A 16461-nucleotide genomic window follows, 5' to 3' on the forward strand; every position below is an offset into this window, starting at 1 on the left:
CCTATCCTTAAAATCATCCGATGTACCTGAAGATGGCCAATGTAACCCCTATATTTAAAAAGGAATCCAGGGGTGATCTGGGAAACTATCATCCGGTGAGCCTGACCTTCAGTGCTGGGAAAAATCGTGGAAATAAAGAATAAAATCACAAAACATTTAGATAGACATGGTTTGATGGGACACAGCCAGCATGGATTTACCCAAGGGACATCTTGCCTCACAAATCTACATTTTTTTGAAGGGGTGAATAAACATGTGGCTAAAGGTGAACTGGTAGATATGGTGTATTTGGATTTTCAGAAGGCGTTCAACAAAGTCTCGGCATGAGAGGCTTCTAAGAAAACTAAAAAGTCATGGGATACGAGATGATGTCCTTTTGTGGATTGCAAATTGGTTAAAAGACAGAAAACAGAGTAGGATAAAATGGTCAGTTTTCACAGTGGAAAAAAGTAAACAGTGGAGTGCCTCAAGGATCTGTACTTGGACTGGTGCTTTTTAATATATTTATAAATGATCTGGAAAGGGGTACAATGAGTGAGGTGATCAAATTTACGGACAACACAAGATTATGCAGAGTAGTTAAATCTCAAGCAGATGGTGATGAATTGCAGGAGACCTTGCAAGACTGGAAAACTGGGCTTCCAAATGGCAGATGAAATTTAACATGGACAAGTGCAAAGTTATGCATACAAGGAAAAATAACCCTTGCTGTAATTACACAATGTTAGGTTCTATCTTAGGAGTTACCACCCAGGAAAGAGATCTAGGTGTCATAATGGATAACACATTGAAATCGTCTCACCAGTGTGGAGATCAAAACAACAAACTGAATGTTAGGAATTAAGAAGGAAATGAAAAATAAAACTGAGGATATCATAATGCCTCTGTATCGCTCCATGGTGAGATCATACCTTGAATACTTTGTGCAGTTCTGGTCACCGCATCTCAAAAAGGATATAGCTGTACTTGAAAAAGTGCAGAGAAGGGCAACCAAAATAAGGGGCATGGAATGGCTGCCCTATGAGGAAAGGCTAAAGAAGTTAGGGCTGTTCAGTTTGGAGAGAGACAACTGAGGGGGAATATGATAGACGTCTACAAAATCATGAAAGAACTTGAGCAAGAAAATTTAAACCAGTTATTTACTCTCTCAGATAATAGAAGGACCAGGGGGCACTCCATGAAGTTAGCAAGTAGCTCATTTAAAACAAATCGAAGAAAAGATTTTTTCACTCAGCGCTTAGTTAAGCTCTGGAATTCACTGCCAGAGGATGTGGTCACAGCAGTTAGAGTAACTGGGTTAAAAAAAAAGATTTGGATAAGTTGCTAGAGGATAAATCCCTAAACTGCTATGATGATAATTAATAAGCAATTATTGGAGGAAAAAAATCAGCAGAACCAGGGGTCAAAAAAATCAGCAGAACCAGGGGTCACGATTTGAAGCTCCAGGGAGGAAGATTCAGAACCAATGTCAGGAAGTATTTCTTCACGGAGAGGGTGGTGGATGCCTGGAATGCCCTTCCGGAGGATGTGGTGAAGACCAGAACTGTGAAGGACTTCAAAGGGGCGTGGGATAAATACTGTGGATCCATAAAGTCAAGATGCTGCCAATGAAGAGTGGGTGACTCGCCAGAATGATGGCTACTGCCTGGAGTCAATACCCTTATTAAATAAACATACACATGCTTACTGTGACTCCAACATCGCTCTAAGCTTCAACAACAAGAGGAAATGTGGAAAAAAGGATTTGCACTCACAAAGAGGGGAGTAGCTGGCTTGTTACGGCGGTTACTACCCCGAATCAAAAAAGCCTGATACTTCACTTTCAATGCATATACAGCATAGTTCTCTGATTCAAGGGCAGGGGAGAAGAAAAACTGATACTTCACACATCCAGCAGAGCTCTCTGCTTCAACGGCAGGGGAGAAGAAAAGAGGGTTCGCACTCACAAAGCGGGGAGTAACTGGCTTGTTACGGCGGTTACTACCCCAAACCAAATGTGCCTGATACTTCACTTTCGATGCACATCCAGCATGGTTCTCTGCTTCAACAGCATGGGAGAAGACTGATACTTCACGCATATCCAGCATAGCTCCCTGCTTCAACAGCAGGGGAGAAGAAAAACAACCAATAAGGGCTGTATAACAGTCTGGGTAAAACAAATAAGCATGGGTGTAGCTTGCTTATTGCGGCGGCTACTACCCCTAACGAATCAAGCTAGATATTTCACTTGATGCAGCTCCATCACTGCTCTCTACATTAAAGGTGGGGGTGGAAGGGAAATAGAACCAAGAGCTAAGAGAAACAGATAAGTATGAGAGAAAAAATGTGTGAAGCTTGCTGGGCAGACTGGATGGGCCATTTGGTCTTCTTCTGCCGTCATTTCTATGTTTCTATTCATCAGCTATTTTGAAATTATTTTATTTGTATGATTTTATAATTATGATTAATGATTTATATATCTTGATTTTATTGATTTGTTTCACGAGGAATGGTGAAATTTTTGTTTTTCCATTGTTACACTGTATAGAGTCTGGCATGATGTGTTTTACAGTTCAGTTTTTGTCTGCACATTTCTATTTATACTTTATGTGGCTTTATTCTGTATTTGGTGAGGGTCTGTCTCTGCTCTGTGTGTATGACCATGGTGAGAGATTCTGCTAGTATAGGGATCTATAGCAATCAGGTTTGTTTTGTTTCCTCAATAGGTGGTGTATTGGTTTTCTAGGACCCAGTGTAATATTTACCCTTGTTTTTTCACAGGTAGGGTTATTGTTGTTTGAGTCCTTGCAGTATAGATTTTGCGTGTCTTTTTTGTGGGGTTTTGTGTTAGTTCACAATGTGCCTGGCAGTGGAAGGTGTTTGTGCTGCTGTTACTGTGAGGTGACACCAGGATTTGAAAATATCTTTTAGTATGATGAGCTGTAAGGGAAACATCCAAGCTCCATTGTTTGGGGGAATTTCAGTGGATGCAGAGAGTTACAGAACTGGAGGTGCAGGATTTATATTGACATTCTGTCCCTTCCTATATATTCCAGACTTCACTCTCATAGCCACATAGAATTAGTTGAATGAGGCTATCAAATAATTTTATAGTGTGAAATTGGCCAGCTTTTTAAAATTACGCAGAAGACCCTTTGGACTTTTTTATTAACACTATTTTTTTATAACTAATTTTAAAGCAGGATCCATGCTATAGTGTGGGTGTGATGAAGAAATGTCATTTTTGACTCCCCCCCTCCAACAATTCTTCTGTCTAGAGACGCCACTGATTTTCTGTGATCTTAAGCATTAGTACAATAGGATTAAGGGGGGGGGGGATGCTGGAGAGGCACACAAATGCATTGACCCCCGGGCGCCGGAGACCCTTGGTGCGCGCCATATGGGGCCGCAAGCGGTGGCAAAGAGGAGTGGAGAAATGGCAGGCCGCGAGCAGTGCCTAACCTGCTTGTGAACCAGAAAACCACACAGTCAGCAGGCGTGATCGAGAATGAGGTAGGAGTCGGGGCCGAGACTGGGGGGTGGCGGCACGACCTGGGAGGGGGGGGGGGGCGCAAGGGAGAAGGCTCGCCTAGGGCGCCAAATCCCCTTGCACCGGCCCTGGTGCAAGGGGACCCAACAGTTTGCCCAGGCATGGTCTGCACCAAGGCAACGGTAGCATAAGGTAATGTCTCTCACTGATGGACATGAATTATCACAGATAAAGTTCTTAAACCCACTCCTGTCTGTTTCTTTTCGCCAATACCTTGAGAAGGTAAATATGAGAATTTTTTTTTGTATGTAGCATTTAAAAGTGCAGTTAGTACTGCAGAGACAGAGATGTAATTAAAGAAGATAGATACTGAAGAAAAAGAATGAAAAATTAAAGATATTAGAAAAATTATCTGTAGACATGTGTCCATGATATGCACAGACAAAAATGACTGAGGAGGTTCACGAAGCAACACCCATGTGGGAATTCCCACACTCCTTAGTAGAGCTCAAAGCTCTACTAGCTAGGAGAAATGAGTCCGTTCCATGCCATCGGATGACATCACCCACGTCATGGCTAATTCAACCTGCTTATTGACAGAAATCAAACCTGTCACTCAAAATCTGTTTCCATCCATTGCAGTCAAGTGATCAATTGTGTGGATTACTATTTGCTGATGATTTTCCATTCAATTTCTTTAATCTATTTGTGACGCAGATTACATTATTGTTCTAGAAAAATTATTAGCAATGCAAGTTTGGGGTTAAAGTTCAGAAAACACAATTTAATACAGTGAGGACTGGCTTATAACTACAATAGATTATTCATTATAAAACAGTTTTTGTCAGACATAAGAGCTCAACACTCAGGGTTAAGCAATCTATATAATATGCAATGGGCACTACAGAGACAGTCAGTTATGTAATTGGACTCTAAAATGTCTAGAATTACTGGGCTGCTCAATGTCAATGTTAGTTGAATTTGGTCACTTTCAGTATGAACCATGCTTGAGTGCCAGGAGAATTAACAATGAATGCCCGTTTCCCATTGGTTTACCATCAACAGGCTATCATTTCAGACTGGTACCAAGATAAGAAAGCAAATATAAAACACAAAAAGAACCAAAAGAAAAGGAAAATAAAGAAGGCAGTTCCTCTCCAAATGCTAATAATCCATTTTATTACTTCAGTTAACTTTAAATACCTTACTTCTGCCTATAGAATTTAACCACAAATTTTGGTCAAAGACAACACTACATAGTGCAATATTACTAGACAATGCAGTCCCAGTTTGGTGTTTTTATTTTTATATTTATTTGATACACAAGTTTTCAGTTCCCTCTGGATGCATGAAAATAGACAAGAGGCAAAAAGCAATAGCAAATAGCAAATTAAGGAAAAGCATAGCATGGCAAGCTACTAGAGGAAAGGGAAAGCATATTGGATGAAGCCTGGTGAGGGAAAGAATACCATCATTCCATAAAAATGAATATCAACCATTCTTTAAGAATTTCTCCATTCCATCCAGCTAATTCACAATATAAACAGTAAGGTCAATTATAAAAGGGAACATAACTTTGGGAGACAGATGCCAAAATTGGCCCATTTGAAAACTGACTGAGGTTGATAGCCTAAATTTAGGTTCCTAAAAAGTAGGCGGATCCAGAGTAGAGAAAGGAAGTTAGGTGCCTAGGTAGTAAAACCTTATATGGGGAGGTGGAGGGAAGAGGGGGCTACCATGTATTCATATTACCTCTCCAGCTTTTGCACTCTCTTTAGTTCCTTTATGAAGGGCTGCCCAGGTATCTTCATACCTAACAAGACAAAAGAAAAATATTGTAACTGATTAAAAATTCATCCATGAAGCACTGTTTCAATTATAGGTCTAAACTATTTATATATATTACTACTACAAATTCCAGTTTCAAAAAAATCCTATTTGTAGGGGTATGGGAATCAAATGTACTAAATTGATGGGGGAGGGGGAGGGAGATCTAAAATATAAGTAGCACACAATCTCATATTCTATCAAGTCCAATACATCATCCTTTACACTCTCCCTCTCTCTCTCTTCTAGGAAGTGAATCTACTCTCATGTACTGGGTCAACATGACTTGAGCAAGTCATTTTATGCATACCTTGCTTACAGATGTCTAGAACAATGTTCCTCAAGCCAGTCCTGTACCCCAGCCAATTCGTTTTTCAGGATATCCACGGCGAATATGCATGAAAGATTTGCATGCACAGCCTCAGGTGTACGCAAATCTCTCGTGCATATTTGTTATGGATATGCTGAAAATCCGATTGGCGAGGTATACCCCAGGACCAGATTCAGAAACACTGTTCAAGGACATTAAAATACATCAAATACAGGCCACGCCACAGACTTAGTGACAAGGTTGAAAGACAAGACAGTGTTAAGATACCACATCAGCATGAATCTTTTCTCCAACATAGAACACAGCTTTATGGCGGTTATGTGCTCTTGGCACACATGTTTTACAGTATTAACATCTTTGCAATTTACAGTCTTCTGCATATGCTGTGCTGTCTGTCCCAGAGCAATGCTGGATACTGGGATTTTGTAGTCCAGTGCAATCAATGCAGTTCTGATTGGCCTGATCAGAATATTGTTATTTTGGAGTCTTCATTTGATCAGGGCACTATCCTTAGGAAGGTTCACAGCTTTGCCTATGCATTTAAATCTCGCTGCATATGCTTCTTGTTGTGCACAGCATAGAATGGAACTCGCTGCTTGGTAAGTTCATTGTTAGAGAAGCTTCCAGCAACAATGCCAGTAATGGCAGGTATCTGGTTTCCTATTAACTGGTTGATGAAATTAAAGCGTGATTATGAGAAGTGCTGTCTTTCCTTAGTGCTACCCATGTTGAGAATCATGAGAAGCGTTGAGCTCCCAGATTACTCTCATAAACAAACACTGGTGGCAAGAGCTATCTTTCTTGGATGAACTTCTGCATCAGATTCAGGGTTCACAAGCTCAAAGGAGCTCCCAGGAGTTGTGTGATCAGATTTTAAAAGGAAATCTGTCCCCGTCAACCATATTGTCTTTGTTAGACAGGATGCTGGTATAATTCTTGTGGCATGACCTGCTGGGTTCTGGTGAGTAGGCACATAATGCCATTGTTCTGGACATGTTGACTTTCATATGTGCTCAATTCTGTTGCTGACATATACATAAAATCTCCTATTCTGGTTATGGATGAGCCCAATGCTATTTTATTATCAGTGTAGAAGTTGAGTATATTTACTGGAATATCTATTTTACTTGTCATCAGCTCTGTCACCTCTACTGCTAATACTACTCCACACAACTCTAGACATGGAATGGTGTGATTTGGTTGTGGTGTCAACTTGGCCTTGCCAAAGATAAATCACACTAAGTGTTCCTTCTGCATCTGTTACTTTCAAGAAGGCCACAGCGGCTTTTGATTTTCAGATGTATCTGAGAAGATGCAAAGTTCTTTGCAGCAAGCAACACTAAGTGGTACAGAAATATATGTACGTGGAATGCGGAGCTGCTCATGAATTTTTGGGGAATCTTTCCAATTCTTCTATTATTGTCTTAAGTTGAATGCCCCACTGCCTACAAAACTATCTGTACCTAATGAAAGTTCTCTTAGCAGAGATCTGCCTTGGAATTGAGTCCTGGAGTTGAAGACTATTCAAATCTGACCTAGTTTCTGAGATTGTTACACTCCAAAAGTAGGTAGATAACACTTCATTCTTTTTCAAAAGTAGAGCTAGCTCTGCATGACCATTGGACAACATGTCTTGCATAAAGATTACAAAGTGTTGTTTCGTCTCATGTAGCTAAGCAAATCATGAAAGAACTTGATTTCTATTTTTAGGAAGCCAAGGTCTAGGTGTCCAAACTGGTAGAGGAGCCACTCAGCTGTTTGATTCATCTTTAAAGAATTCTTTGTTCATGATTTTTATGAACTCTGTCTTCTATAGAAAGAGTGGATTTATCATCATCTTTTGTAACCTGGAACATTGAGTTCCCCTGGTGTTCTCCCAAGTCTGCTGGAGAGATAATCTGGCAAGTGGTTAAGTCAGGGCTCAGTTCCTCTTAACCAGGAGCCTCTTTAATGCATAGGGGATTAGAACATGGCTCAAATAAGGAAGTGTGCCCATTCATTCACCAAGACACTCATGGCATTCACATTGACACTTGGTCTTTTTATGCTGTTGTAGTAGACATCGCCTATCATCTATTCCTAAGGCAAGTCTATAGGTGTCAAGGAGTGTCATGTGGACTAGCACATGACTCCTGAACTCTACTCAATGGCAATAGAATTTCAGCATCTGGATCCAAAGGTTGAAGTTGGTTGACTATAGGTTTTTAATGAGTATTATTATTATTATTATTTTTAATTTTTATAGACCGAAGTTCTTGTAGGAACTACAAATCAATCCGGTTTACATACAACTTTTAAATGCCCAAAAAGAGTAGTGGGCTTTACATAGAACAGTTGAACAATAAAACAGGTAACAATAGAACTAACAATAATGCTGGAACAAATAGAATAGATAACCAATTAAACATAGTAATATAGTAATAAATATTATATAGAAAATAAATATAAAAGAGATAGAGTAAATGGAGTGTGAGTACAGTATAAATACAAAAGATGAAAGAGCTCAAAAATTAAGGTACAGTTGAAAAAAATCGTAATAGGAAAAACAGTGAGATAACCCATGATTTGGGTTAAAAGACTTGATTAGGTAGCATTAGATGTCTGGGAAGGCTTGACGGAAAAGCCATGTTTTTAGCTTTTTTTTTTTTTTTTAACTCCTGATGACTTGGTTCTAGTCTTAGATCTGGGGGGAGCGCATTCCATTGGTGGGGGCCTCCTGAAGATAGTGCTCTTTTGCTCAGTGATGATTTTACCTGTGGGGCTTGCAATGTGCCTTTGTATGTGCTTCTAATTGGTCTGGATGAAGTATGAGGTTGGAGTTGGGTGCTTAACATGATCGGAGCAAGATTGTATGTTGCTTTGTGAATAATTGTGAGCACTTTATAGAGGATCCTGTGGTTAATAGGAAGCCAATGTAGGTTACGAAGGATTGGAGTGATGTGATCTCTTTTATTAGAGTTTGTAAGTATTCTGGCAGCGGCGTTTTGAACCATTTGTAAGGGTTTGATGGTATTTGAGGGTAGACCGAGAAGGAGGGAGTTGCAATAATCGAGCTTAGATAGTATGATGGATTGAAGTACTAGCCGGAAGTCAGAGAAGTGAAGGAGGGGTTTTAGCTTTCTGAGGACTTGCAGTTTGTAAAAGCAGTCCTTTGCGGTATTGTTTACAAACTTTTTTAGGTTTAGATTGTTGTCTAGCCAGGCTCCAAGATCCCTGACGTCTGGTGAGAACTTGCTAATTGAGTTTGGTTGAGAGGAGCTTGAAGAGATGGTGAGGGGATCTTGGGAGATAATGAGCATTTCGGTTTTGTTGGCATTCAATACTAAATTGAGGCTTGAGAGTAAGTCTTTAATTGGCTGTAGACAGTCATTCCAGTAGCTGATCGTTTTTTGAAGGGATTCTGAAATCGGGATAAGGATTTGGATGTCATCTGCGTAGAGGTAATGGATAAGCTTGAGGTTTGAGAGCAGGTGGCAAAGAGGGAGGAGATAGATATTGAAGAGGGTGGGTGAGAGTGAAGATCCTTGAGGGACTCCTTGATCTGAAAGAACTGGAAGCGATTCCTTGTTGTTTATCCTGACTTTATAGAATCTGTTGCTTAGGAAGGACTGAAACCAACTGAGAGCTGAGCCTTTGATACCTATGTTGGCTAGTTGGTCTATAAGTATGGTGTGTTTTACCGTATCAAAGGCAGCGGATAGATCTAGAAGAATAAGGAGGTAGGATTAGAGTATTATATTGAGCAACTTCTGTTGTGGTAATTTCATTCCTGTTGTCGGGTATCTGGTGACTTTCGACGAGCGTAGGTAAATTTACCATCTATTGCTTCTATGACATACCTGCTTGCTCTTCTCCCAGTCAGTTACTCGTACAACCCCTGCAGAGGTTTTGAGACTATAGGGAGAGTAATTATCATGGACCTTAAACAAGCCAAAGGGTTTATGACCTGCCAAAAGAACTATTGTTTTCTTCATCTATGACACACATTTTAACCGCTTTTTCAGGTTGCTCTCTAGAATAGACTTTGGCTAAGCATATCTTGGTGCAGATCTTCTACTGCAACCTCTTCCACACACTTGTGTTCATTTTGGCGTACCATCAGGTTCAGGTACTTGTTCTGACTGTCTCCCCGCTGTGGCTTAACTCAAAAGTCAGGGTTTCCAGGGGCTTAGATTTTACCTTGTCAGGGTGTAGAGCGAGGATATGTTGGTCACTGTCACACTCTGTGCAGTTGATATTCACTTTATAGCCTTTTGCCATGTGATTAGATGAAGAGCAACACCTATAGCAAATTCTGTACTTTTTCAGTAGTTATGCTTTAGCAAAGGTTTCTCCCTAAAACCTCAACATTTTTGGAGAGGATGAGGTTTCTTGTGCATCGGGCATTGTTGATTTGGATCCTCTGTTTAATCTGTAGCAGGAAGAGGATCAGAGGGTGTGGATACTATGGGCAACACCTCCGTCTTATTCACAGATATAGTAATTCTAGCAGCTGTTTGTACATATCTTAGGTAGCCTCCAGTGTTAGTGATGCATATTCTCTGTGAATATTATATAAGAACAGCACAGTTAGCAACACAAGTTAGTCGAATGATGATGAATGCACCTATTTTAATGTCACAGCAAGGGGGAGAGGTGGGTACCTGAGCCAAGGGGGGGGGGGGGGTGTTGGACTTGGTGCCAGGTGCATCACAGTCCACGTCAGAAGTGTACTGGTGCCTTGGGTGGCGCATGGCGGTTCATCCTTACACCTCAGGAGGCCCTCCTTGCTTGGGGACAAGGAGGGGAGGGGGTCGGGTTAGATGCTACCTTGCTTGGTATTACAGTGGGCAGCAGAAGTGGGGGAATAGCTTAATTTAGCAATTACAGTATATTGTTTGTAAATTCAGAATTGCAACTTCTGGATTCATGGCATACTTTTCACCCTTTGGAAAAAGATTTTACCCATCTATCTAGAGCACATACCACCTTGTCTAGATTAGACTATTTCCTTTTCTCTAAAACACAGTCTGTCTCTGGTAGATGACTCAGGCATTGGAGATATTAAAATCTCAGACCATGCACTCATTGAGATAATGTTGACTGGGTTAGGGGGGAAGGCCGGCCCCCTTGCAATGAAAATTTCCCTTTCATTTAGCAAAAGATACAGATTTTCAAGACTATTTGAAACAAAAATGTGTGTGTGTGTGTGTGGGGGGGGGGGGGGGATTATGTAACTCACAAAATGGGACTCATTTTGAAGACTCACCAATTCTAGCATGGTATACGGCAAAAGCTGTCTTACGGGCAGATATAATTTCTTTAAGTTGGAGGAGAAAGGCCATGGATAAACAATTACTGACTTTGGAATCTGTACTTCATAAATGTAAACTGAAGCTGGCTAGGGCAAATACAATGCCCAACCGGAAGGCTTTTCTTTCTGCACAAGCAGCATTAAACAAAGGATGATTGGTGTAAAAGAAGCCTTTATTGAAACTAGCCCGACTCTGGCCGAGTTTCGCTCTCGCAGGAGCTGCCTCAGAGGCTGTTAAGGGCAAAATACAGAAATTAAAATAAAAGTACACATATACATGACACATGAATGTATGACAATTTAAGTTATTATTTATGTATGTCATACATTCATGTATGTGATAGGTGAGATGGATCAGGACAGAGAGGCTCACAATGTGAGAGGGATAGTAGCCAAGAGAAAAGCACCAGTAACTAAACTGCACAATTTTGAAATTCCAGAGGCCCTTGTTTATCTGCCACCACATTTCTAGAAGAGTCTGGATTCTCCCCCCCCCCCCCCCGAAGTGAGGGATAACTTGTTTAGAGGAATCAAAAACTGGGTCCAGATTTGGGCTGGGCCTGTGGCGTGGTTTCCAGTTGATGACATTCCTGCTGTCAAGGTTTGGCCAGAAGTAACTGCTGACACTGTGCTTGAAGAGGTGGTACACGATACTGCTGAAAAGATCAGCAATGCCATCTGTGGAAGTATGATGGCTTGTACTTGAAATAGCGTCTCAAAAGAGATGGGTGTTTGGGAGCTGTCAAGAGATTGCACTATCTTCTAATCTTTATTCTGAGCTATTGCCTTGTTGGGCTTTTCACCAAAATAGTTTGTCACCTAAACAAGGTCAGCCAACTTCTCATGAACATCTTCACATGTGCTGCTTGCTCTAAGCCAAGACCCATGTTGAGCCTTGACTGAAGCTGAGGACATATACAAAACAGATTGAATGACTCTTACACAGATTTGAGGTGATGACTGATGCCCTCTTCTGCAGTCCAAAGTGGTTGGGGGGGGGGGGGAGGGGGCAATAAAAAGTACCACATTCAGGCTGTAGAAAAGGATTTAACTATATGCAACATACTACGCCATATAAAACTGGTGGATAGTAATGTCAGTGGAAAGCATAGCAGTTTGAAAAAGATTTTTTTGTCATGTAGTCTATGATCTTTCCTGGGAGGTGAATTTGAGTGAATTATGGGGGGGTTTTTTTTGCTTTTTTTCATAGCAGACTCAACCACTACGAACTGGTGTGGTAGTTGGATGCCACCAAATCCTGGATGCTTCAGAACTCTATATTTAAAGGTCACGTTTCCTTGCTGCCCGCCTAACATCATCTTTGCTCGCTACTCAGCAATGTCTATCACTGCTATTTTGTCAACACCGGGGACACTCTTAGCTACTTACAAAATTCTACTGAGAGCAGTAGACAATTCACATTCTGATAAATGTCCTCTTTGTTAAGGAACCAAAAGATCTGTAGTCAGATAACTGCATGGGAGCAAAACTCAGATCTCTTAGTAAGCATCTGCTTTACTACTACTTTTTTGGATAGAGGTCAAGAATGCAAAACTTCACTTAGATTTTCATTCAGTTATCTGAAGTCTCTCTAAATCAGGGGTCGGGAACCCATGGCTCGCGAGCCAGATATGGCTCTTTTGAGGGCTGCATCTGGCTCGCAGACAAGTGTCGCCACACTTTCCCGCTGACCCAGCTGCTCCCCGGTCCTCCTCCGCCCGGGATTAAAATGCTGTCAGCCCGGGCGGAACGCGGCAGGACAGCTGGAGTCAGCGGCACCGGCGTGCTCTCTTCTTTCCCCCCCCCCCCCCCGGAAGAGAAAGTGAAGAGTATCGGGTGCGTGCGCGGCAAGAAGAGGCCACGCTGGTGCGCTCGGCATCGGCCCGAAGAAAAGAAGACTGCAGCGCGACTCGGAGGAAAATGAAGAGCTTCAACCGCGGCCGATGGGACTCCGCCTCCGCGAGGGCTGAAAATGAAGAGGTTAGCGTTTGGAGGAGGCTGCTGCTGCCGCGAGTTCCCCAGGGTGGGGGTGAGAGAGAGTGAATGAGCGAGCAAGCATGTGTGTTTGCTCGCTCATTCACTCTCTCTCTCCCGCACCCCCACCCCGGGAACTCGCGGCAGCAGCAGCCTCCTCCAAACGCTAACCTCTTCATTTTCAGCCCTCGCGGAGGCGGAGTCCCATCGGCCGCGGTTGAAGCTCTTCATTTTCCTCCGAGTCGCGCTGCAGTCTTCTTTTCTTCGGGCCGATGCCGAGCGCACCAGCGTGGCCTCTTCTTGCCGCGCACGCACCCGATACTCTCCACTTCCTCTTCCGGGCCGCGGGGGGGGGGGGGGCCTGTGTGTATGTGTGTGTGTGTGAGTGAGTGAGAGATTGCATGTATGTGAATGATTGAGAGCCTGTACATGTGAAAGAGTATGTCTGTGATTGAGAGCCTGCCTGTGAGAGAGAGAGAGCATGAATGTAAGTTTACCATTGGGAACCTGTATGTGTAAGTTTGTGATTGAAAACCTGTTTGTGTGAAAGAGTATGTGTGTGTGATTGAGATCCTTTGTGTGTGAGAGAGATCATATGTATGTATGATTAAGAGCCTGTGTGTATAAGTAAGAGAGAGAGAGCATGTGTGTCTGTGTGTGATTGAGAGCTGATTTAGGTGAGGGAGTATGTGAATATGTGATTGAGAGCCTGTGTGTAAATGAGAGAAAGAGAGGACATGTTTGTAAGCATGTGAATGAGAGTCTGTGTGTGAGAGAAAAAGACAGCATGTATTTATGTGATTGAAAGCCTGTGTGTGTGTGTAAGCGTGAAAAGATTGACAGCATGTGTGTAAATGTGTAATTAAGAGCCTATATAAGTGAGAGAGAAAAAACATGTGTATATGTGAGTACTGAGAGCATGTGTGTATAGGTGTGTTATTGAGAGCCAGTGTGAGAGAGAGCGCTGATATGTGACTGAGAGAGGAGAAAGTTCCAAGCAAACCACCCCTCCTCCTGCTAATTCAGAACAATCTCAGGACACCTGGATATCAAACGTTCCCAGGTATGCAGAGCAAAAAAAATTTTGTATCCTTATTTTTCATTACTGGGTCTTTGTGTCTGCTATTTTGAAATATTTTGTTGGTATCTGGAAATGTTTTATATGAGTTTTTAATTATTGGATATTCCACTCATCAGCTGTTTCGAAATATGTTCTTTTTGTTAGTACAGTTTTACTGCTGATGATTTTATATTTCTTGATTTGTTTTATAAGGATGGGTGATGTTTCTTTTTTCCTTTGTTACACTGCATACAGAGACTCTGGCTTGTTGCAGTTTCCAATTCAGTTTTTTCTGCATGCTTCTTGTTATGCGTTTTGGTCTCTTTATTCTATGTTAGGTGAGGGACAGCACGTGATTCAGGTGAGGTTTTCTGCTGGCGTGTAGTTTCTGTGTAGGACTCTATAGCAGCCTGACTTGGTCCGTTTTCCTAATAGAAGATGTATTGGTGTCTTAAGGCCTGGTGTAATTTTTCAGAGACTTATTGTACTTTAAAAGTGTGATCTTACATAAAATGCACACATTTACTTGTATTTAGTTTTAAACATATTGTATGGCTCTCATGGAATTACATTTTAAAATATGTGGCGTTTATGGCTCTCTCAGCCAAAAAGGTTCCTGACCCCTGCTCTAAATATTTGAAAAGTTTGGTGTATTTCCTTCAAGTTACTTGATAGCCACTGAAATTTGTATTAGACACTTTTGCGCTTCTTTTACTCAAACCCAGAACACTGTTTCCAACTGTTTCCAAATGTTAACAGAAGAAATCTGAGATATCATGTTATCTTCTGAAGCACACCACAAACAGATCTTTGTGCATAGCAAACTATGTAAACACTTTGTAGCTGAGCCACATCTAGTTTCTTCTGGTAATAGACATACTTCCTCTGCTTCTCTTTCTATAATTTCTTCAAAGTCTGATTAGCAACATAATTGTGAAGGTATTCAACAATTTATTCAAACTGATAATGGCAGAAGATTCAATGTGCAAAACCAAATACCATTAAATAAGGAAATTCTGCCTTTAATATTTGTCATGCAACTTTCACGTTACTCACATTATCAGTCAGAAGGGCTTGTACTCTGAGGGACTGCATTTTTACACACTTCATTCATTAATGAGAAAATACTACTTGATAATTTCATTTTCCTTAAGGTGGATAGATGGATTCAGGACCAGTGGGTTATGCACCTCTACCAGCAGATAGAGGCAGAGCAAACTGATGTCACAGTATATATAGTCCTGCAGTGACATCAGCCTGCCAGAATTCTCTTCAAAACCCACCATGGTCAGGCTAACAAAAACTTGATTAAAAACTGACAACCATTTCTGTACTCAACCAACAATAAACACTTAACTTAGGCAAGAATGTATGCATACTAGTCTAGAGACTGGATGAACACTTACCAGTAATCCCCTGGAACACATAGCCACAGAGGAGGACCACTCAATCATTCGGCAGCCAAAGGCAGGAAGATGAATCTAGCTATCCACTTTAAGGAAAAGGAAATTATCAGGTAAGTAGTAATTTCTCATTTTCTAGCATGTGGATAGATGGATTCAGGACCAGTGGGATGAACCCAAGCTTCTCCTGAATAGGGTGGGAGGCTGCCAGCAGTCCAATCAACACCACAAGTGCAAAGGCTGCATCCTCCTGGGCCTGCACATCCAGATGATAATACATAGAAAAGGTATATAAGGAGGATCATGTTGCAGCTTAGCAAATGTCAATGGGAGACAGCAATCTAACCTCCGCCCCATGACACTGCCTAAGCCCTAGTAGAATGAGCTGTAACTTGACTAGGTAACTGCTTTTCCGCATCCACCTCCTTAATCCAGCAAGCTATTGTAGCTTGCAAAGCTGGTTCACCCTGCTTTCCTCCACCATGAAGGACAAACAGGTGATCCGTCTTTCAGGAAAAGTTTAGAAACCTCCAGATATCTCACGACATATCTTTTGACATCCAAGGGACATAACAGGTTATATTCTTCTGCATCTCTTTCCTTATTCAAGGAAGGCACGGAAATGGACTGATTCAAGTGAAAATCTAGGACCACTTTAGGCAAGAACGAAGGAACAGTATGCAGCTGTATCATTTCTGGACAACGACTCCCAGCAAGACAAGGCCTGCAGTTCGGAAATTAGACGCGCAGAACAAATCGCCAACAAAAACACTGTTTTCAAGGTCAGTAACTGCAAGGTAATGCTACGCAGTGGTCGAAACATAGTGCCCGCCAAGAAGTAGAATACCAGGTTAAGACTCCACAAAGGAACCGGTAACCGCAAGGGAGAACAAAGATGTTTCATACCCCTCAAGAAACAGGCCACATCAGAAGCGATAAGGATTTACAATCTTCCTGGTCCCTGAAACAGGCAAGAGCCACTTCCTGTACCTTCAAGGAATTAAGGGCCAACCCCTTATTTAACCCATCCTGCAGAAATACCAAAATGAGTGAATGAGGAAGAACCTCTCGATCTTCACACCAAGCCTCAAACACTTACCAAAC

General features: G+C 41.7%; 1 protein-coding gene across 2 annotated transcripts in view; it reads right to left on the reverse strand.

Annotated features, from left to right (window-relative positions):
* The window catches only part of DTNBP1 (dystrobrevin binding protein 1), a 400954-nt gene that overhangs the window by 336383 nt on the left and 48110 nt on the right, over window positions 1-16461 (reverse strand). For both annotated transcript variants that reach the window (XM_029590691.1, XM_029590690.1), the window contains exon 3: window positions 5222-5282. In XM_029590691.1, coding sequence (XP_029446551.1) covers window positions 5222-5282 — 61 coding nt within the window. The remainder of the gene's footprint in view (window positions 1-5221; window positions 5283-16461) is intronic.

This window comes from Rhinatrema bivittatum, chromosome 2 (assembly GCF_901001135.1).
Source record: "Rhinatrema bivittatum chromosome 2, aRhiBiv1.1, whole genome shotgun sequence".
Taxonomy (NCBI): Eukaryota; Metazoa; Chordata; class Amphibia; order Gymnophiona; family Rhinatrematidae; genus Rhinatrema; species Rhinatrema bivittatum.